The following is a 20,739-nucleotide window of genomic DNA, read 5'->3' on the forward strand; positions in this document are numbered from 1 at the left end:
CCGCCCCGCGCGGCCACGTGATGCAAGGGACCTGGGGGTGCCTGTGAAGAGCTCATGGGTTGGCCCTGCTTTGGAACCCTCTGGGTGAAAGAGGGGAATCCCACTCTAAAAGGGTTGTCCCCAGAACTGCGGAAGCGGGACTTTTTTCACACGCTGGCTTTGTGATTCTGAAGTGTCCGCTCGCTGGCAGAGGATCTTTTCCCACGCGCCTCTGTTTATGGATGTCCTGAATAGGTGACTCTGGAGAGGCCCTACGTGTGCTCCCTTCGATAGCTCAGCTGGTAGAGCGGAGGACTGTAGTGCGCTCCCCGTGCGGTCATCCTTAGGTCGCTGGTTCGATTCCGGCTCGAAGGAGGAGTTCCAGTTTTGGTGTCACCCAAGAATCCATCGCTCTCTTGTTTCTTTGGGGGGTCTTCTAGAGTTACTTTGTCCAGACCTTATTCCTGTCCCAAAGAAAGAGTTTGAGCTTCATCAAGCATGTGTGAACAAGTGGATCCTGTTCGGCACAGGTTCTAGGGAGGAGGCGACTGCGAGCCAACTCTGGCAGCGAATTGGAAGGACTGGGAGCTAATTTTAATTTTCCCTCACATGTGTTCTTTTAGCTTCTATTTGATCCTAGATCGCTGCCTGAAGTCTACGGTTCGAAAACCCAAGACCACTGTTTGGTACAGAAGAACATTGTCTATAAACGCTGTATGCACATGTCTGCGCGCTACGGGCTGAGAGGCCCCAATTTGCAAAAGAAAACCCCTAAACTGTGACCCTTGTCCCGAGTGTTCGCCCGCACTCTATATACACAGCCATTCAGGGGGAGGCCCTTACAAGACAACTTTTATATATTTTTATACTTTTACAAAAAAGATTTTGAGCCAGAGCAGTTAACTGCAACAGGTTTGGACGTGAGTTGGGCTGAGCCTAGGAGAGAGAATTCCAGACCCAGGAAACAAGTGAGGCAAAGGTGGGGAGATGGAAAAGTCCATTCTCCCTTAGGGGCCTGAACTATCCCCACACGCGCCAGACGGCCGCACGTCCCACTGACCTCGGCTCCCCATATGTTGAGGCCCACCATTTCCTGCCCCTAGGGTGTTAGGCTCGCGCGAGGTAGCTGCACGCGTGTCCGGCCTGGGCTCAGGACCCTACAGCCTCGCAGGCGAGGTTGGCTCGGACCCTCGGGCCCCCGCCAGGCTCTCTCCAGGATCCAGCTCGCAGCTTCAGCCGTCTGGCGGTGCTCGGTGGAGCCCAACACGCCGCCTGAGGTCTGAAAAGTCGCCTCTCTTCACCCTATCCGGCCTCTGGAGGGCTCCAAAACGTGGATCGGGGAGAATAAGCGAAGCTAGAACCCGTGTCAGCTTTCAAAAGGGTGAGACTTTGTGAAGATGGGAGAAAGGGCTGCGAGGCAAAAGGTAATGTCACCACATGTATCAGAACTCTGGAGCAGCCTGGCGGCCAACTGTGAATGGAAAAGTAATGTTCAGAGGAAACATGGGCAAGCTTTTGCTGTCGTGGCTCGTTGGTCTAGGGGTATGATTCTCGCTTTGGGTGCGAGAGGTCCCGGGTTCAAATCCCGGACGAGCCCAGAATTTTGCTTTTTCTCCTTCCTTCCTTCCAAACTACGCCAAAGTTAGTTCTGTACAAACTTTCTCACTTTCCGACTGTTCTGCAAAAGAAAGGTGCACTGGACGAACACGTGCCAGGTGAGGCTGATGAGCTATGAGGGAAGAAACTTCCCGGTCTCCTGGACTCTCCGCCAACGGACACTTCGGAGGGACCGCCTCGCTCCTGGGAGCAGGGACCGGTGTCCCAAGGCCCGCTGTCCCCGGAGGTCGCGTCCTAGAGGCCGCGGCGCGTGGGGCTCGGGTCTCCAAGGCCCTCTCCTTTTCCAGGCAGGGACCTGCCCGCAGCTCCTGCTCCAGAGGCAGGTCCCGGCCGGAAGGGCCCTCTCGGGGAAACAGGGTGCGGTCCCAACTGCACAGAGGCTCCAACGCCGTCCTCCTCCCCGCCCCCTTTCCGCTGCATCCCCCGCCCGTCGGTGTAGCAGTGTACACAATCGCAAACTGACCCCACCCAGGATCCAAAACAGGATTCAAAAGAACGTGTTTGCGTCTTCTACCAGCTCCCTATCATCAAACAAGGGGAGGGGAAGAAGCCGGTGAGAAAAACCTCTCTTTCCGCCGCCCTGCGCGTTTCTGCAGCCTTGCTCCGAGGCCGAGGTGGGTTCACATTCCGCTCCTCCTCCTTGTCAGTAGTTTTACCAAGAGCGTTTTGGCCCGAGGAGCCCCTTCTTAGCAGAGTCAGTGTGGGGCTCTTCGGGGAGGCGTTTGCGGAATCGGGTTGGAGCTGCTGAGGAATGGGAAGGAAGGTAAAAGTCCTGTTCTCATACGAGTTAGCGAGTCTGCATTCCCGCCCTGAGGTTTACTTCCCGCGGCTGAGCAGAGATGGCAGCACGACAATCTGTTGCCTAGAATGTGGGCTCAGAGGGGGAGCACAGAATTGGCGGACAGAATGGAGGCGGGGAGTGGGGGGCGGGTGGGGGCGGGGGGAGACTGCACTTGCTCAAACCTAAGGATTCTTTACCTGGTACCCAGGTGGATCGTCAGATTGATGAAGCAGGCCTTGTTCTTTTTTGCCAGCATAACTGGCACTTGGGGCTGATGTTTTCATTTTCTGGTTACTCACATCTGTCTCCTCACCCTTAACCCACCCTCAGCCAGGGCTGAACTTCTTGGAGACCCTGCGAACAACCTCTACCCCAAGCTTTCTTACTAGAATGTTGGGATCCTTGGCCTTCTTACTCTGAGACAGCGTGTCATATGGTAACACATGGTAACACATGGGCGAAACAGAGCATCTTTATTTAGGAAGGACAGTAAAAACAGTTTTAGCATCATGCCAGGGACTAGGGAAATCGCAAATGAGGCAAGACCCTCCCTCTGTGTTGTTAAGAACCTTATAATCAAGTCATAAATGTAATCACTAGAAACACAAGTGACATAATTACCTGAATAGCACTGGCCAACTAACTTCCCAGAAGCAGCCTCAGGTATTCAAAGAACTCCTTAACTACAGTTACTAACTAGTTAGTGCCGAAGGACAATTTTGATACACTTTATTTTAAGCAACTCTTTTACAGATAAAGGGGGAGTAAAATATTTTTGAAATTCATGGAAATAGTCAATAGGTTTCCCTTAAACAACAACTTTCAGTGGCACCTTTAAAATAAGCTTTAATTTTCTAGAAATTACTAGTGTGGAATACGAAAGCTGTGCGGTGTGCTGGAAAGCTTCTAGGTCCTGGAACACCAGATGTTCCTTGGAGAATGCATGTTATCTTTCTCTGTTCCTCAGTTTCCTTATCTGTAAAATGAGGCCTTGATAGTCCTCCAGGTCTCCCTCTTTCTTATTCTAGGACATCTTGGGGTGGCAGTGTGTAAATGACCCTTATATAAAAGAGGGTACTCTAGTAATGTGGAGAAGAGCTGTAGTTTGGCAGAGAAGATGGGGAAAAACCATTCCAGGAAAAGAAGAATGTTTCTGGCTATTGTTGAAAGGACAGATGTCAGGTTATAAGCAGGCAAAGGTAAGAGATTTGTCAAGCTATTGTTGGAAGCATTTGCCCATGCGATTCAGAAATTAAAGTAGATGGCTAAGAAAGTGGACCATATCAGGCCAGTAAAACCCCTCAGTAGGAGTTTTCACTTAATCCATATTTGAGCAAAGAGCAATTTCTGTTAATAGTAATTCTTAGAAGAACACCTTGAGATACCTGGGAGAGAGAATGGGCACAAAGCCCCACATTTGTTGACAGTACATGTGTAATTTTTGTCTTTGTTTGAAAATACACAGGCATGTAAGCAAGAGTGTGGCTTATTTTCCCCCAGTCATACTGCCCCCCCACCCACCCATTCCTGGAGATGTGATCCTTCTTTTCATTGGAGCTTCATCCTCTTTTAACCGTTACTTCTGTTAGTCAATAAGTTTCATGCTTATAAACCTAAACAAAAGTTAGAGTTAAAACAAATTTAGAGATTAGTCATTTCTCTCCATCACCTAATTTTATAATTAGTGTTAAGGACAGAATTAAACATATGTACTCTGTCTAAAGGGTAAAGGACACCAGCACTTGAGTCCTTAGAAGGAGAACCCTAGGCTTCCTGTGTCTACATGCAAGGAAACTAGTGGCGTGAAGAAGAGACACAAGAAAAATTTCAGGAAGAGGGGAAGGACTTTCAAATTCAAGCTGTCAGAACATTTTTTAAATATATGAGTGGGGTTTTCTCAATTGACAATTACTTCACACCTATTAAAATTACTGAAAAATATAGATATAATTCCTTGTTGTAGGTATTTAGAAATACAAATGAGTAAGCACTTAAATGCATTTAAAAAATTTTTTTTTAACGTTTATTTATTTTTGAGATAGAGAGAGAGAGCATGAATGGGGGAGGGTCAGAGAGAGGGAGACACAGAATCCAAAACAGGCTCCAGGCTCTGAGCTGTCAGCACAAAGCCCGACACGGGGCTCGAACTCACGGACCACGAGACCATGACCTGAGCAGAAGTCAGCCGCCCAACCGACTGAGCCACCCAGGCACCCCGCACTTAAATGCATTTTAATGAAATAGTCAAACTTCCCCCCCAAAACCTTTCTTTTATGTTTTTCATCATAACCACATTGTGCCAAGCTGAAAAGAAAGGAAAAACCATGGGACCGAAAGCAAACCATTCCCCATTCACCTAACTGGCTTTTTGCATTGTCACCTATGTGGGGGAGGGTGTTAATTCTCCCCAAGTTGTCAGGTGAAATACCACAGGCAAAGAAGGGACCTGGCTGTGTGCAGAGGCCTGAGGCTGCTCCCAGCAATACAGCATAAAGCTAACATCAGAAGCTGGTCTGTTTGTGTGAGTTGGTGTTTGGCCTGGTGCTTCAGGCCATGGGACTGTGTGTGTGTGTGTGTGTGTGTGTGTGTGTGTGTGCGCGCGCGCGCGTGCGCGTTTTAGGTGATTTGTCAGAGAAGGATCCTGTTAATCAAGTCCTCTTGATCTCCACAGACTGTGGGAGTTTGCTACTGCTTCACTGTCCAGGATTGCTGAGGCCATAGGGGTGTTGCAATGGGCCTGGCTGTGTCCTCCCCACTAAATGACTGACTAATAACTTTAATTTTTTTTTAATATGTGTTTATTTTGAGAGACAGAGAGAGAGAAGGCAGGGGAGGGGCAGAGATGGAGAGAGAGTATCCCAAGCAGGCTCCACACTGCCAGCACAGACCAACAACATGGGCCTTGATCCCATGAACCGTGAGATCCTGACCCTCAGCTGAGCTGATATCAAGAGTCAGACGCTTAACTGGCTGAACCACGCAGGCAACCCATTAACAACTTTTTAGAACTCAGCTCTTCAGCATCTCTTTAAATAGTGATATATGATTAATTTAAAATAGGTACCACTCTCAAATATCAGGTTTGCCCACAAAAGGAAAGTGAGGACTAGGGCACCCTGTTAGGTGCAGGTAGAGTCCCCACTCTGTGGGCCCCTTGTCTTGTTGATTCTCTTGGTACCTAACAGACTTTGAACTTTGGTATTTGGCAGAACAATCGTGTGGATCAGGGACACGCCTGTCCCTTCCTTTCCAGAGACTTCAGTAACCCTGAGGCACCAGGTACTGAGGGAGAGGCAGTTTGCGGTTGTGTGCTCGGCCCTTTTCTCACTTCCCCAGACTTTTTTCCTTTTAGCTCAGACTTTGGCACCAGACTTTTTCCTTTTAGCTCAGACTTTGGCTGGGAGGTGCGGGGAAAAGGGAAGAGAACAGGGGGAAAAAGTGAAGCTCAGGCAGGGCTGGGCCTCAACACAGCTGAAAAGCCAGTGAAGGTTGTCCTTTTCCAGGCTCTCTGTGTTGCCCACTCTTCTTCCTCCTCAAATCCTCAGGCCATTCCAGTTGCCTAAAACCATTCTTCAGCTGGGCCATAAAGCCCATGCCCAAGCATGTGTGAATCACAGACAGCTGTTTAAGGAGTTTATCCTCCTAGGAATTTTGGCATTGGAACAGGGACCAGTACCTAAGAAATGAAGGTCTATCCATGGGCTTTCAGGATTTACCAGTCAGCCAGAAGCAGAGCCTTCCTGGTAACCTTGGAAGCCTTCCTGCTCTACGTGGGAGTCAGGCCCACCTTGTCCAGTAGCTGTTGCCAAACCCAATTGTGTTTGTAAGACGTAAGAGAATCCAGGAGAGTTTGTGGTTGGGATTTCCAAAGTGAGATCAGATGGTATATTTCTAGAAGCAATGAGAGGTAACAAAAAAGCTTGGGGCCTAGGAGTTAGTCACTCTTTTAGATACTAAGAATGCAGAGATGAATGAAACCATTATTCCTCTCTAAGGATTCCATCTAATGGAGAGACAGAAATCATCAAAGGGTGATGGCTAACGACCTGTTTCCTAACCTGAAGTAAAGCCAGATCCATCCCACCCGTGTTGTAAGAACTCCAGATCAGCTCGCATTCTTCCCTGAGCATTCCTGAAGTTCCCAGGGGGTGCAAACATGTTTGCAAACTAGCCCCTTTAGCCAACATAGTGAGGCTGCCATTTGGTTCTTTCTTACTCCAGCTCCCTGGGGGAGGTCTATCCCTGCCCTAAAAGGGTCCCATGCTGCTGAGAATGCTTGAAGATGCCAACACACAGTGTCCTCTTCCTTTTTGATAGAGCACATGGTCTGACCTGTTGCTGTAGTTCTTGTCCAGACTCGACTCAACTCTGTCTCAACAGGAGCCTCCTCCAGGAAGGTATTTTGCCTCCTGCCCCACCCCCTACACCACCTGCAGTCAACCATGTAGTGAACTTGTTTACAGTGGTTTGCTGTGTGCTTCCTGAATCTTAAAGAGATTTCATGAAACAACCTTGATTTTTTATTGTAGAGCCCTCCCTGTAGGCCCCAGGAGGCCAGGTCAGAGGGGATGTGAATGAAGCACACCATATTCCTTGCCCAACACCGGTCCACGGCCTTGGCATCTTTCTCCCACCTCTTATCATGGCTTTCTCTATGGATGAATCCATCCCTGGAGCGTCACAGACTGACACAAATAGGCTTCACTTGGGCTGACCCACTAGCTTTTCACCCACACCAGGACCCACCTGAAGTCTAGAGTCAGCTTGGGACCCCTGCTCCATGCTGGCCTCAGCACGGTGTGTCCTGGGTACAGAGAATCCCCCAAAGGAAGACGTGGGCAACTCCTCCTGGGATGGGTGGGACTGTGAAGCACCTGGCAGGACTCAGAGAAGGCGCCGCTCATGCTGAGTCTGGAAAGATGAGTAGATCCGCTCCCCGAAGATGAGGGGTTTGAAGTCTGCCTAAACCATTCCCCTGCTGTTTGATCTAGGAGCTTCCTGACTTAACGTAACACCTACCTCACACAGTCCTGGTGACAGTTAAATATGATCACGTATGTGAGAGCATCATAAAACGAAAGGCAATGACTAATTATTATGATTATTATGATGATTTCAAGTACAGTTATTTTATTGGCAGGCAGCCTGTCTTTACTGACACCTTCTCAAAGACAGCCAGGCGGAAAACAGGTGGATGGATGACAAAGGAGGGTTGAGGATTTTTTAAAAAAGAGCCCTGTTGGAGATGCCACACCAGTGTAGATGGTTGCTGAGGGTCTGTGAAGCAGTTGGCAGCCTGCAGCTACCTGATATTTGAAACTATAGGATCTTTATAAAGTGACCCCAGTGACCTTTGGCTCAGTTGGCTTGTTTCTATTCAAGCAACAAATCCAAATCTGCTTTGTGAGTAGATGCAGTATCAGTGTTGCACTGATGGTGGAGATAAATTTCGCAACTGTGTTACAAGGAACAGAAAGTTGAGTGCTTGCGATTTATCTCTTGTGAACAGGTTAGGATGAAAGGAAGGAGAAGCCCAGGAAATACAGCCAGGAAACTTCTGAGGGTTAGTAGCTGGAAGGTTGAGGTCACAGGCAGGGTATGAATAGCTGTCACGTAACCTTCTCTGGGAATACTTTCCTGGTTCTGTGAAGTCGATGAAATAGCCTACTTAGCATTTTTCATGAAACAAAATTATGTGGGTAAGAACAAAGGACAGTGAAACAGCATCGTCTTACTCTGCAGGCTTTCTCCAAGGCGGTTCTTGGAGATGGCCCATAGGATCAGAAACAACATCTTCTGGATCCAGATTACTGCATGTCCTGTCATGGGCAAGAGTCAGAACCACAGACATCAGAAATAGGCAGCTATGGGACAAAAGGCCATGTTTATCAAACTTGGCCTTCCAGAACAAATTTCTAATCCATTCAGATGGGTTAATATTTGACCCAGTCATGCCCAGGGAAAAGGTGAATGACTCTCCTTGTTTGTCCAAGAGCAGTGTCCTTGGTTTTCATGCCTCTGCCAGGATCAGAGATCTTTAGATCTAGTCTTCCCACCCCATTTATCTGATCACTATATAATCAGAACCAAAAGGGGGCCTCTAGGTTCACACAGCTGGAACCCATCTCCAGGAACAAACAGCTGGAACCCATCTTCAGTTGGAGGGAAACTTCCAGACTTTTGTAAGATTCTTCCTCCTGGGTAATCTATTTTTCTGTTTGTTTATATGTATACTATTTCTAGACATCCATCCACTTCAGTGAAACCATTTTTTCCCTTTTAAAAACTCTTGGTCCAAGTTCAAAAATTAAGAAGGAAATAAGTCAGATTCTAAAATGTAAAATGCAAACAGATTTCTTCTGGGATAGCCTAAATGTAGAAATAAAAGGAAATTAGTGATACTGGGAACAAGTGGAGATTTAGAAGGGTTTCCTAAATTGTGATAAAGTCCCCACAGATCTGGGAAAAGCATTTGCTGAAGGGTATCTGGACCCCCACCCTCCGCCCCTGATGTCATTTGTGGCTTAACAAGGAAAGAAACAAAGTATATTTTAAATTTGTTTTCTTGTAATCTTTCCTGTTAATTCTTTCCTTAAGAAAGTTTTGGGTCTTTTTGAAAGCACAATAGAACAACACATGGCAAAAGCAAAAAAAAAAAAAAAAAAAAAAAAGGTACACTGCAGGTTGAACAGAAGAAGGAAGGAAAGGGGACAAGGGAGGAATATGCATTAGGTGTCCTGCTTCCACTTTGGAGAATATTGCCCTAGGACAAATAAAAGTGTGAGACCATATTTATGGAAGCTGTAACCATAGTCACTGATCATAAACTGTCTAGTTAACTCCCTAATGAATAAAGTTTGATAGATCTCTTGAATACAAAGCATTGCCTGTGAGGAGAGAGAATATTAGTTTTTGTGAAGATTAAAGGATTGTTTGAGGCAGAAGGTAAAGTTAATCTAGAAAACAAATTGTGGGACAAATTCCAGTAAGAAAAATGTGATGGTTATGTGCTTGGGTGTGGAAGGACAAATGTGAATGAATTTGACCACCAGATCTCTGTACCCTTGGCCTAGGCAGATTTGCTTCCCCACCACAAATAATCTCTTACTTGTTTTCTCCCAATTCCATTTGACCTCTCTTTAGGGGAAGTTTAGTATTGAGTATATAAGTGAGGAAGTTATGAGTGGGAGAGCAGATGTTGTTACTGGTGGCCCTAGTGTATACTTGCTAGGATTGGTTTCTGGGTGGCTGAGGGAGTTAAGATTGCAGTAAACCTGGGCAAACCTCAGCTAAATTGTTACAGAATGAATGTACAAATGCTGCAAATCAGAAACAAAAATATTCCTTACCTCTAAGGCTAGGACATGAGGGCCTTCAAGCTCCAACAAGCAAGTGGTTTTTTAGGATGTGAAGTTCCTGTGTCATGTCAGTCCAATGTCTTAACTAGAGGTGGGCTGTAGGCTTGGCTTACACACCAAGCCTTAAGAGATGATGCGTCTCAGTCAACCTATCGTCTGTTTCTTCCAGGTGGTGCCTTGTGCCACCAACTACACTTAGACACAAACTTGTCTCTGCAATTCCATCCTGGTGGAACTAGAAAAGGCTTTTATGCTTAATGAGAACCACAGAGAAAGAGGCATTTAGAGTTAGCAACCCTAAAAGTTTTACAGATGAATACAGTAGGCCTGGAGAGGAAAATGAAGTCAGCCATTAAAAACATAATTATTGAGGGTCTACCATGAGGCAGACACTGTGATTCAAGGTGACTAATATCGGCTCTGCCCTCCTATAGATTACGCACCAGTAGGAAACACTGACAAGTAAACAGGTCATTGTTGGCCCAAGATCACATAGATAATGGCTTGGAAATGGCACCCATGAAACTTGACAAGAGATAACCTTTATTTTATTATATCCTTGTGGACAGATCAGCTTCGTGACTTTTGCTTTAACACTTATATCTAGTAAAGTGTCCTTGATCTTAATATCTAAAGCATAGAGTGTTTGGACAGACACTCTTGGCAGACCTGCCAGCTCATACTCCCTTCTGTGAGCAGTGATATCTGCCCCACAGCCTGTTAACACTGGCACTTCCAACAAGCACCCATGGTCTCCTCCCTGGCGCGGAAACCCTTGGCAACATTCCTATCCACCACTGCCACCTAATGACTCTTTTGGGTACTACCAGCTCTGGTTCTACTTCCTGATTTTTATTTTTTTTTTATTTTATTTATTTTATTTTTTTTTTCTTTTTAACTCTGGGATTTCTCCCTCTCTGGCAGAGAGGTGTTGACTGTGTGGTCTCTAATGTCCCTTCTGTCTTGACATCGTGTTATTCTACAATACCTTTGATGTTAGAAGGCATTGCTGAACAGGAAACTTAGTTGATTACAAGTCAATAAAACTTTGATGAGGTCTTCCAAAAAAAACTAGAAAAAGAAAACACAGCCAGGAGAATGAAAAGCTCAATGTAAGTGTAAAGAACTTGGTAGATACTGTATTGGAGCAGCAACCATGTAGGAATACTTGTTATTCTTTTAGGAGTGGCTCTCCTCCCTGCAATGATGTGCCACTTTCTTGCTAAACTTCCAAGAACACAATTTCACTTGATTCTATTACAAATGATACTCTGTGTGCTTAATGGAAACCTTTTCAGCCGCTGGTTATTTCAGTATTGTAGAATGGTCAAAAGATTCCTCAGTGTCTAATCTGGTATTTTTCAGCAGTGTACCAAATTTGTTTATAGTTATTATGAAACAGACAAGGTGGATCAATGCCAAATGTTGATGAGAATGAGAGCTCACTTTGCTTACTCTGTCACATGCCTTCCATGTAACCAGCAAAACCCTGGATCATACTCCCAGGGCTGTTTAGCAACAGGCTTACTGCTAGGACCTATTGCCTCTGTAAGGTCTACCAAAATAATTTTATATGAAAATAATGTTTATTGACTTACACACAAAAAAGCACAACATAAAAATAAATAATTAATTTAATATCTATGATAATATACCATCTATTATTAAATTTAGTATTCAAAAGAATTATATTACATTCAAGAATAATTCAAAGGTCAAAAAAAAAAAAAGAATAATTCAAAGGTCAAAATTTTCTCCCATTATGAGAATTTCTCAGTATGTGTGATGATTGCCAAAAAAACCTAGCTGTTCATAAATTAAATTAATTACTCACAGACAATTTGAGAAACAAAATTATAAAAATCACTTTCAGATATTCAGTGAAAAGTCATTTTTTTTTTTATTGTTGGGTATGGGGCATTCACATGTATCTGATATAATGTGTAGGACTATGGTTTTTTTTTCTGACTTATGTAGAATCAAGATGATTTTTTTCCTCAAATTTTTATTTAAATTCTAGATAGTAAACATATAATGTAATATTGTTTTCAAGGACTATGATGGTTTTAAAAGGCACTGAATACTCTTTAAGGTTTTCTCCAAAGAACTAAAGGTATAGTCAGAAACTACTTGCTGCAAACACCAAATATCTTTCAATTCTCAAATATACAAATTTCATAAGAAATACAATCTTAAAAGTCCATAAAGAATTTCTTCTCTATTTTGCTATCATCTATACTTGTTTAATTCTATTTTTTTTTTTTCTTGAGAGAGAGAAAGAGAAAGAGAGTACAAGCAGAGGGTTGGAGGGAGAGGGAGAGAGAGAATATTAAACAGGCTCCAATGCCCAGTGTGCAGCTGGACATGGCTAGATCTCACAACCGTGAGATCAGGACCTGAGCCAAAATAAGAGTTGGATGCTCAACCAACTGAGCCACCCAGGCGTCCCTAATCCTATTTTTAATTATCTATCACTGAGTAAACATCATGCTCCAGGTAAAAAGCACCTTGTTTACCCTGTGGGTGTGTTTGAGTGTCTGACACACCGCCCCTGGGATGTGTGAGTTCTACAGTTTGAGATTGACAGCTCCTGAGAGAGAATGGTGGTGATCCTATTCTCCTTGTTCTTCCTCTGCGAAAAATTTGAGAAATCATTGCAGCAAATTGTAAGGCCTTTGACTTGAAAAAATCTAAGGAGGGGTGCCTGGCAGGACTCTTGATCTCAGGGTTGTGAGTTTGAGCCATAGAGTTTAAGGGGGGAAAAGTGTCTAAGGAGTTGTTTTTATTTTGTTTTTGTTTTTATCACAAGGTAACATCATTTGCCTGTGTGTAACAGTCTGTGTACACGTGCAGGAAAAATTAGAAAATATTCTCTGAGGGGCGCCGGGGTGGCTCAGTCAGTTAAGCGTCCCACTCTTGATTTTGGCTTGGAGCCTGCTTGGGACTCTGACTCTCTCTCTCTCCCTCTCTCTCTCTCTCAAAATAAATATTTTTTTTAAAAAAAGAAAATGTTATCTGAGAATGATTCAAAGTGTCCCCAATGCATAAAACAACTGAGGATAAGCTTTTATTCTTCTTCTTCCAGTCCTCTCTAAGAGTTGACCCAGACCCAATTCCAAGCATTACATGGGTTCTTCCATGTTCCTCCCTGTTCATTCTAAATAGCACCTCATAATTCCACCTTTGGCCATGAAACACCTACTTCTTGGGGAACTAGGTCTGCCTCCTTTCTCCTGAGGATAAAACTGCTCTCAACTGCTCTCCTCACAGCCGGCTTACTAACTGACTTGAGTATCTGGCATCCTGTCTTCAATAGTCCTCTGATCGACCCTTCCCTGGGCTCAGGGTTCCCTCTAAGTACCCCTTCTTCATAGCTCTTGCCTCCTATTTTACTGTCTCATCTCAGGAAATTGGAGCTCCATCCCTTCTCCCTGGATGCACCATCCTCTTTCAGGGAGGCATTTGGTGTATCTTGATGGTCTTTGTGTTCCAGGACCTAGCACAGTGTCTGGTACCCAGTAGGGACTTACATAAAGGTTGTTAATATGTTAATCAGTGAAGTAAAGAATGTGGATGGATTTTGTAATGCTGTGATTGATAGAAAGGTAAATAGTGATCCTAAGGGATAGGAAAGAATGGTTGGGGCAGGGAGTTGTGTTCAGGAAACTTTTAATTTGACTCTGCAAAGGAATGGACTGATGAAACATTTGAGATTAATGAGGAAGGAAAAAGAAAAGATGTAATTAGGTGACTGAGGATACCTGATTCTAGAAATTCTGTCAGAGAGGAAAGTCCCTGTCCTTTTAGCCTAATCTGGCAATGCCATTCTGTGCCCCGACCACACCTCCTTTTGCCCTTGGCAGGAGCCCCTGTTGGAAGAGATGGTGATGGGCCAGGGCCCCCTGTTGTTGGTCTTCATGCTGGGTCTGGGTCTGACCCCGCCAACCCTGGCTCAGGATGACTCCAGGTACAAGCACTTCCTGACCCAGCATTATGACGCCAAACCAAAGGGCCGGAATGACAGATACTGTGAAAGCATGATGGAGAGACGAGGCCTGACCACACCCTGCAAAGACACCAACACCTTTATTCATGGCAACAAGGGCAGCATCAAGGCCATCTGTGGAAATAAGAATGGAAACCCTTACGGAGAAGCTTTAAGACTAAGCAAGTCTCCTTTCCAGATCACCACCTGCAGGCACGTAGGAGGGTCTCCCCGGCCTCCCTGCCGGTACAGAGCTACACCAGGCTTCAGACACATTGCTGTTGCCTGTGAAAATGGCCTGCCTGTCCACTTTGATGAGTCCTTTTTCCGTCCATAACCAGCAGGCCACAGCTGACTCTGCTCCCCTTTCCTTGCATTTCCCTCCACACCCCAGAACAGTGGTGGCAACATTCATTGCCAGGGGCCCGGAGAATGACCTGCCTGGATCTCTTGCTTTCCTTTTTACAACATGCTTAAGAAATAAAAATGACTCTGAAATCAGTAAGAATCAAAGTCTTCTCACTATTGGCCTATAAATCTATTAAAACCCCATTTTCTCTACTCAGCTGCTCCCTGAGAGGAATGGATACAATAGAAATGCCCTTTTCCTTATCAGTCAGTTCCTCATTAGTCAGTAGGGAGGTGGACTTTAGCTTTTTGTAAAAAGAAGGTGGTTAAATTCATCTTACAGAAAGAACTAGGAAAATTCCAGGGCTTATGGTAACTAAGCAGAATTTTCAGAAGGGGCAAATAATAAGCCCAATATTACTTTTACAAATGTTAAACCTTGAGAAAAGTTGAGGACTAAATACCAACAGATTAATCACACTTTCTCTCTTTCCCACACTCATACATGTAATCTTGCATCAATACCAAAATCCATGCAGAGTAGACACCTCTTATCTTAAGCAGGAGCTAATTTTTTTATGTTGCCTTTAATGGAATACTCCCCGGATATTCTTATGGCTATTTTATATAAAGATCAAAAAGTGATTACTTTATCATTCATTCATTCATTCATTCATTATTACAGTCTTTTCTCCCTAATCTCTTACTTTATCAATTAATGTCTGGCAACTGTGAGATCTTTGGGAAGGCATAGAAAGATTCCAAGCTTATTTTTTATTCTTCTTCAACTAGATTTGGTTTTCAAGTAAACAGAAACTTAAGTTAACGACATTCTCTTTGTAAAATATACTTATCAGTCCACAGGTTAAGTGATTAACTTCCTGTTAACCTAATTCCTATCAACAGGTGCCTCAATATTTTATTTAGAAAGCAGTTAATAAATTACAGTTATAAATTACAGTTTGCCATCTTGTGAGTGTATAACTGTCGTGGTCACAGTATCCCCAGTGGTGGCCTCCCCTGCTGCCCACATTGCTCTTAAATGGGCCAAAAACCCTGGTTTCTCAATACTCTGGTTATAGATCAGTGTCTAGGTGCCATCTGGGAGAGCTCAGCCTCCCTGAAAATATTCAGATTTGGGGAGGAAGTGATGGAGAAGTAGGTTACAGGTGTATACTCAGCACATGAATCTGTCTGCCTTGAGTTATCTATTTCAAAATTAAAAACACTGTCATTAGAGAGAAGAATTTTCCGAACCTTTCTTATTAGAAAATGTGCCTTATCATAAAACCTCAAAAACTCCTTAAAGAGTAAGAAAATTCCAATTTGTGGTAGAATGTTTGGATGCTTTCTCAGGGTCTCCAACCAGTACTATGTCCTTGATATGAGGCAAAGTGACTTCCATACAGATCATTGCCCCTCTCTTGATATAGAAGGTTAAAGGCACAGACCATTATTATATTGATCACACCATATTTGAGAAAACTCATGTCTTCTCCAAACATCTGCTTAGAGCATTACCATTGCAAACTCTGCTCTAGTGTTGGGTCAAATGACTGTTTCCCCGGAGATGACATGGCAACGGGCTGTGGGTGCTTCCTGTCCTGCTTTTGGAGCTAGTAGCAGCTTGGTGGCCAATCCTAGCACTTTTTACTCTGGGTCTCTTGTTCTCTCACCGTCAAAGGTGTTTAGAATGAAATGTCAAGTCACAGGCAAGTCATTTCATCTGGAGTGAATCATTTGAGGAGTTGCAGTACTGGTCAGCTGTACTTTACTCACTTTGCAAGGGAAAGAGAAGAAAAACTTCAAAAATGTCAAGTCCTTTGAGGAATGGTCACATTCAAGGAAGAAACTTCAGTGCAATTTGGACAGGACAAATTTCTCTAGAGACACAGCAGAAATGCTAGTAGGTGAGATATTTCAGCTTAAAAGGGGCCTTGTAATTTCTTGGGAATATAGGTACTCTACAAAATAAGGGGGAAGGGATCCAAAATGTATGCAGTTTGGTGCAGTTATGCGTTATTTTTATCAGATTGAAGGAAGCAAAGGAAAACAAGAGGAATGGAAATTATGAAAAGATCATTGCCAACATTTACTAAACACTATCATGGGCTGGGCGTTGTGATAAGCACTTGACATTGATTTTATCATTAATTCTTCATAACATCTCTAAGAGGTGGGTATTACCATTATGCTCATTTTACTTATGAGAAAATAGGCTGAGAGATTAAGTAATTTCCCCAAGGTCACACAGTTAATGTGGCAAAGCTAGGTTTTGGGGATCACCATATAGAAATTAGTTCTTATTGAGAGTCAATCTGGTGCAGTGGAGAAAGACTTTGGGACAAACTCTGACCAAAAACTATGTGTTGGGATGATTCAGGCATCATTTGATTTTCTGTAGTACCTAGCACCCTGAGATGTACCCATTGACATCTACATTGGACTTCGGTTCACAAATATTTTCCCGTGTCTTGTTAAATCAGTTCGTTATTGTGGCTGAAGCCATGGGTTTGTTCTTATATGAATAGTTCAAGTTTTCTCTGTAGTCAGTTATTTTGCTGAACCATGATCTTGGTCACAAAGAAGGATGAGAGAAAGTAGACAGAACTGTGCAAGATGAGAGGTGCAAGATCAGATCTGGGAAAAACAACCCAAAGTACATCATTGTGATGAAGCCATTACCCAAGTGCTAAGTGTGCCTTCAGAAGTTGTATCCATGGGTGCTGGGGTGAGGAGTAAATTGAGCATCATTTCTCCCATCCATCCTTCTTCCCATGACTCCTTCACTTCCCTCTTTTCCTGACTCCATCTGTCATATCAGCTGCAGGCACAGCAATATGACATAGAGCTTTACAACTTTCTGTGCACAGGCAAAAGGTGGCTGTGAACATAGAAGGTGGCATGTAAAAGAATGATGGTTATGTTTCATCCTGTCATTACCACTAACCAAAGTGTAGGCTTTAGGTGGAACAGATCGCAGGTCCCTCATCAGCCATTTCAGTCACTTACACGCGTGATCCGGCATCAGGAAGCAGCACCTTTGCAAACAAAGGCCAGTAGTGCCCATATATGTCAACCCAGGGGTTCAGCTGAGGCCAGCCCTTGGACTGCACATGTAGAAATGGGCCAGTCTTCCTCAAAAAAATTGCCTTTGCTATTGGGATGCTCACTCCCTGTTGAATTGGAGATTTTTTTTTTCCCTCTACTGAGTCAACCCTGCCTCATCATAAGAGTCAAGTAGTTCACAGTTTGAGTTCATGTCAGTCCCAGACTGACAGCCAGAAGGCAGCATCTAGCTAGTGAGTTAGTGTGGTAAGTGACTCCCACCTCCACTCCCACCCTATTCCACCCCTGATTACATTCTGTTGCTAGAGAGAACCAACTCTGAGCACAAACATCTATAGTACCTTGGATATTTGGGACGTGGGGTGGGAGAGGCAATTAGAAGATGGCAGAAAGAGTACAGATTTTAGAGCCAGATAGGCCTTGGATTCCTTTCTTTAATTAGTCCCTAGCAGCAATGTTCTGAAACTATATCACAATGCTTTCTTTGTTGTTGCTCCAGAGGTGTTTGTTTGTTGACTCTGTAAAATAAATGTTTATTTCCCACCATCAAGAGGTGCCATCACAAAGATCCTGCAGCCAGAGAATACAGAGAATTACCAACAGCTATTGACAAGACAGGCAGAGCATCAAGGATAGATGCAGGACAATGGAGTATATCAGCAGGGCCTAGTTTTTTGGGTTGTACATAGAAACAGAAAAAGAAAACCCCACAATCCACATCCTTTTATGTGGAGATTGTGCTATTTATATTTCTTTATTTATTTTTAAATGTTTATTTATTTTTGAAAGAGTGAGAGAGAAAGAGAGAGCATGAGCAAGGGAGGGGCAGAGAGAGGGGGCACAGAGGATCTGAAGCAGGGGGCTTGAACCCATGAACCGTGAGATCATGACCTGAGCTGAAGTTGGATGCTTAACCGACTGAGCCACCCAGGTGCCCCTACATTTATTTTTTTTAACTTTGTTTTAAGTGTTTTATTTATTCTTGTGAGAGAGAGACAGAGTGTGAGTGGGGGAGGAGCAGAGAGAGAGGGAGACATAATCTGAGCAGGCTCTGAATCTGACCTGTCAGCCCAAAGCCCGATGTGGGACTTGAATCCACGAACAGTGAGATCATGACCTGAGCCAAAGTGGGACGCTTAACCGACTGAGCCGCCCAGGCCCCCCAAGATTTATTTTTTTTAATGTTTCTTAGCTTATTGGTTAATTCCACAAGCCTGGAAAACACCTTCGTGCTCTATATCCATTTCACTTCATTTGTTCACAAGCTCATGCATTTCGTTTATTAGTTTATTCAGCCAATATTTACTACCTTTAGTGCACTGAGACTTGATAGTCTGCTTTTGTAGGGTTTCTTTATGTAATATTAACAGGATTTCCAAAAGGCCCTGATTTTAATATCATAGGAGAATAGCCAGTTAAGAGGAAAATTAAATATTAATACTAATACTAATACCTAATACTGCCCCGACCTCTTTTCTGTACTTCTTCAATTCCAGATATAAGGAATTAAAATCAGTTCATCAGCTTTCTTTGACATATCTTGAGTCTAGTGGCACCTGGGTGGCTCAGTCAGTTAAGTGCTAAGTGTCTGACTCTTGATTTTGGCTCAGGTCATGATCTCACAGTTCGTGAGTTCATGCCCCCATCAAGCTCCGCAATGCCCATGCAGAGTCTACTTGGAATTGTCTCTCTCTCTCTCCTTCTCTGTCTGCCCCTCCCCTGCTCTCTCAAAAAAAAAAAAAAAAAAAAAAAAAAAAAAGAGAAGAGAAGAGAAAAAAGACATATTCTGAGTCTATCCAAATTTTTGGGAATCAGAGTCTCCAGAGGACTCAACACTCCAAAGATCACATGACTGGAGAATTACCTCAAGAAATAGTCAACTCCAGTTTCACTTAGCTCTGCCTTTTCTTCCTGTTCATGCTCTAACCATACAGGCCAGATACAATGGACAGCCACCCGGTCAGTGTCCATCCTGAGTTATTGTGCTCAGTGCAGCAACTTCTCTCCATAAAAGAGAACGACTCTTGCTTCCAGAAAAAGCCATGTTTACATACTCTTTGCTCTAGCAAAAGCAAGACAAGAAAAGTCGTGAGCAGAGAAGAGTGAGGAGCTGATAAGGTACAGATAAGGAGGAAAGAGGAGACTAGAGTTGAGGAAATGACAGTTTGCCATTCTCTTCACCTCTCTCCGGTGCCCAAATCTTACCTTCCTTTCTCCTTCCCCTTGGGCTTCTCTCTAGGCATCTCCAAGGTCGTGATGGCTCTCCAGAGGATTCATGCATTGCTTCTGCTCTTGCTGCTGACCATGCTGGTGCTGGTGCAGCCCTCCTATGGCCAGGATCGCATGTACCAACGATTCCTGCGGCAACATGTGGACCCTGAGGGGACAGGTGGCAACGATGCCTACTGCAACTTGATGATGCAAAGACGGAAGATGACTGTGCGTCAGTGCAAACATGTCAACACTTTCATCCACGAAGACATCTGGAACATTCGTAGTATCTGCAGCACCACTAATATCCAGTGCAAGAATGGCAAGATGAACTGCCATGAGGGTGTAGTGAAGGTCACAGACTGCAGGGAGACAGGAAGTTCCAGGACCCCCAACTGCAGATATAGGGCCTTGGCAAGCACCAGGCGTGTGGTCATTGCCTGTGAGGGTAACCCCGAGATGCCTGTACACTTTGACAGATAGACACCATCCTGCAGGGGTGACAACCCAGCCCTTGGCCTTCAACTTAATGCGTAAACAGCAATGAGTAATGCATTTGAGCTGCCCCAGGCTCTGTCTCCTCTACTTCTTATTCTTTTTCTCTTTATAACCCATTCTGTTAAGCACATTGTATCAAAGAGAAATGGAGACATAAAATGAGGCTGGGCTTTTCTATAGTAAACTTTTTTGCTTTCTTTTATCATACTGGTCAGTTGAGCTCTCTCATCAGATCCTATCCTCTGGAATTTAGTCATTATCTGTATTTATATAGCACTTCAAGCATTTCAAAGTGCTTTCATCTAAATTATCTCATTTTAATAGCACAGCACTCCTGTAATGCTGCCTGTTGTATGTAGGAGCACAAAGTTAAGAGATTTGCTGAAGACCATGAAGTTAGTGGAATAACTGAGACAGAAATCCAGTTGAACTGACTACCAATCCAGGGCTTTCTCCACTTCATCACAAGGAGCGTTTTGAAAGTAACTGCTTTTTGTTGTTTCCCAGAGTCAGCTGTTGGGAGAAGCATTACAAATTTGGAAATGTATGCTGGCAAATGAGAACTCTATCTGTGTGATTTGGCTCCCTTGTTATGCTGGGCTCTAATAAGATCAGGAAATGATGCGAGGAATTTTCTCTCTCTCTCCGCGACTTTTGAATCACTCTAATAAGTCAGAATATTAAAAATGTACTAGATCATTTATGACTTATTCACTCTTCCTGACTGAAATGTTTTTCATGTTTTCCTTGTAATAAAGGACATAAACTGCAGGTATCTGAGAAGGCTGTGCTGTCGTTCTTTTGGGGGGATTATTTTTTCCCTTCTGGGTAGGGAATAATTCTTTGCATTCTTAAGTTTTAAGTATGCACACACCTTAATATCCTCATAAATT

At 43.9% G+C, this 20,739-nt stretch overlaps 2 protein-coding genes, 1 long non-coding RNA gene and 2 other non-coding genes across 13 annotated transcripts; 4 read left to right on the forward strand and 1 right to left on the reverse strand.

Moving 5' to 3' along the window:
- The first annotated feature begins 263 nt into the window (after window positions 1–263).
- On the forward strand, window positions 264–354 carry TRNAY-GUA (transfer RNA tyrosine (anticodon GUA)). The gene is given in 2 exon segments: window positions 264–300; window positions 319–354. It is a non-coding gene; the product is annotated as a tRNA-Tyr (tRNA).
- Window positions 355–1,504: 1,150 nt separating this feature from the next.
- TRNAP-UGG (transfer RNA proline (anticodon UGG)) lies at window positions 1,505–1,576 on the forward strand. The gene has a single exon. It is a non-coding gene; the product is annotated as a tRNA-Pro (tRNA).
- A 520-nt stretch (window positions 1,577–2,096) lies between these two features.
- On the forward strand, window positions 2,097–14,708 carry ANG (angiogenin). 5 transcript variants are annotated; one of them, XM_060619108.3, is made up of 2 exons: window positions 2,097–2,210; window positions 13,599–14,707. In XM_060619108.3, exon 2 carries the CDS (start codon window positions 13,617–13,619, stop codon window positions 14,055–14,057), a length of 441 nt encoding a protein of 146 aa, XP_060475091.1. In that variant the 5' UTR covers window positions 2,097–2,210; window positions 13,599–13,616; the 3' UTR covers window positions 14,058–14,707. The 5 variants fall into 5 exon arrangements, with proteins under 5 accessions (XP_060475091.1, XP_060475090.1, XP_060475089.1 ...); XM_060619107.3 differs by lacking the exon at window positions 2,097–2,210 and adding an exon at window positions 6,693–6,774 and having other exon boundaries at window positions 13,599–14,708; XM_060619106.3 differs by lacking the exon at window positions 2,097–2,210 and adding an exon at window positions 8,457–8,559.
- On the forward strand, window positions 2,103–20,621 carry RNASE4 (ribonuclease A family member 4). Of its 5 annotated transcripts, XM_060619112.3 has the most exons (3): window positions 2,183–2,210; window positions 6,695–6,774; window positions 19,377–20,621. In XM_060619112.3, the coding sequence occupies exon 3, from the start codon at window positions 19,394–19,396 to the stop codon at window positions 19,829–19,831; it is 438 nt and encodes a 145-aa protein (XP_060475095.1). In that variant the 5' UTR covers window positions 2,183–2,210; window positions 6,695–6,774; window positions 19,377–19,393; the 3' UTR covers window positions 19,832–20,621. The 5 variants fall into 5 exon arrangements, with proteins under 5 accessions (XP_060475093.1, XP_060475095.1, XP_060475096.1 ...); XM_060619110.3 differs by lacking the exon at window positions 6,695–6,774 and having other exon boundaries at window positions 2,103–2,210; XM_060619113.3 differs by lacking the exons at window positions 2,183–2,210; window positions 6,695–6,774 and adding an exon at window positions 8,451–8,559.
- LOC144616678 (uncharacterized) lies at window positions 17,640–19,426 on the reverse strand. Its single transcript, XR_013556230.2, has 2 exons — window positions 19,343–19,426; window positions 17,640–19,199 (listed from the first exon to the last, which is right to left on the reverse strand). It is a non-coding gene; the product is annotated as an uncharacterized LOC144616678 (long non-coding RNA).
- Window positions 20,622–20,739: the final 118 nt, after the last annotated feature.

The sequence above is a fragment of the Panthera onca genome, chromosome B3 (genome assembly GCF_046562875.1).
Source record: "Panthera onca isolate mPanOnc1 chromosome B3, mPanOnc1 haplotype 2, whole genome shotgun sequence".
Classification (NCBI taxonomy): Eukaryota; Metazoa; Chordata; class Mammalia; order Carnivora; family Felidae; genus Panthera; species Panthera onca.

Bases quoted from the DNA above. Each gene is read 5' to 3' on its own strand.
- ANG (XM_060619103.3), top strand. From the start codon at position 12,336: ATGGTGGTGATCCTATTCTCCTTGTTCTTCCTCTGCGAAAAATTTGAG. The intron at 12,402-13,598 runs GTAAGGCCTTTG...TGCCCTTGGCAG, and splicing joins AGAAATCATTGCAGCAAATT to GAGCCCCTGTTGGAAGAGAT.
- RNASE4 (XM_060619110.3), top strand. From the start codon at position 19,394: ATGGCTCTCCAGAGGATTCATGCATTGCTTCTGCTCTTGCTGCTGACC.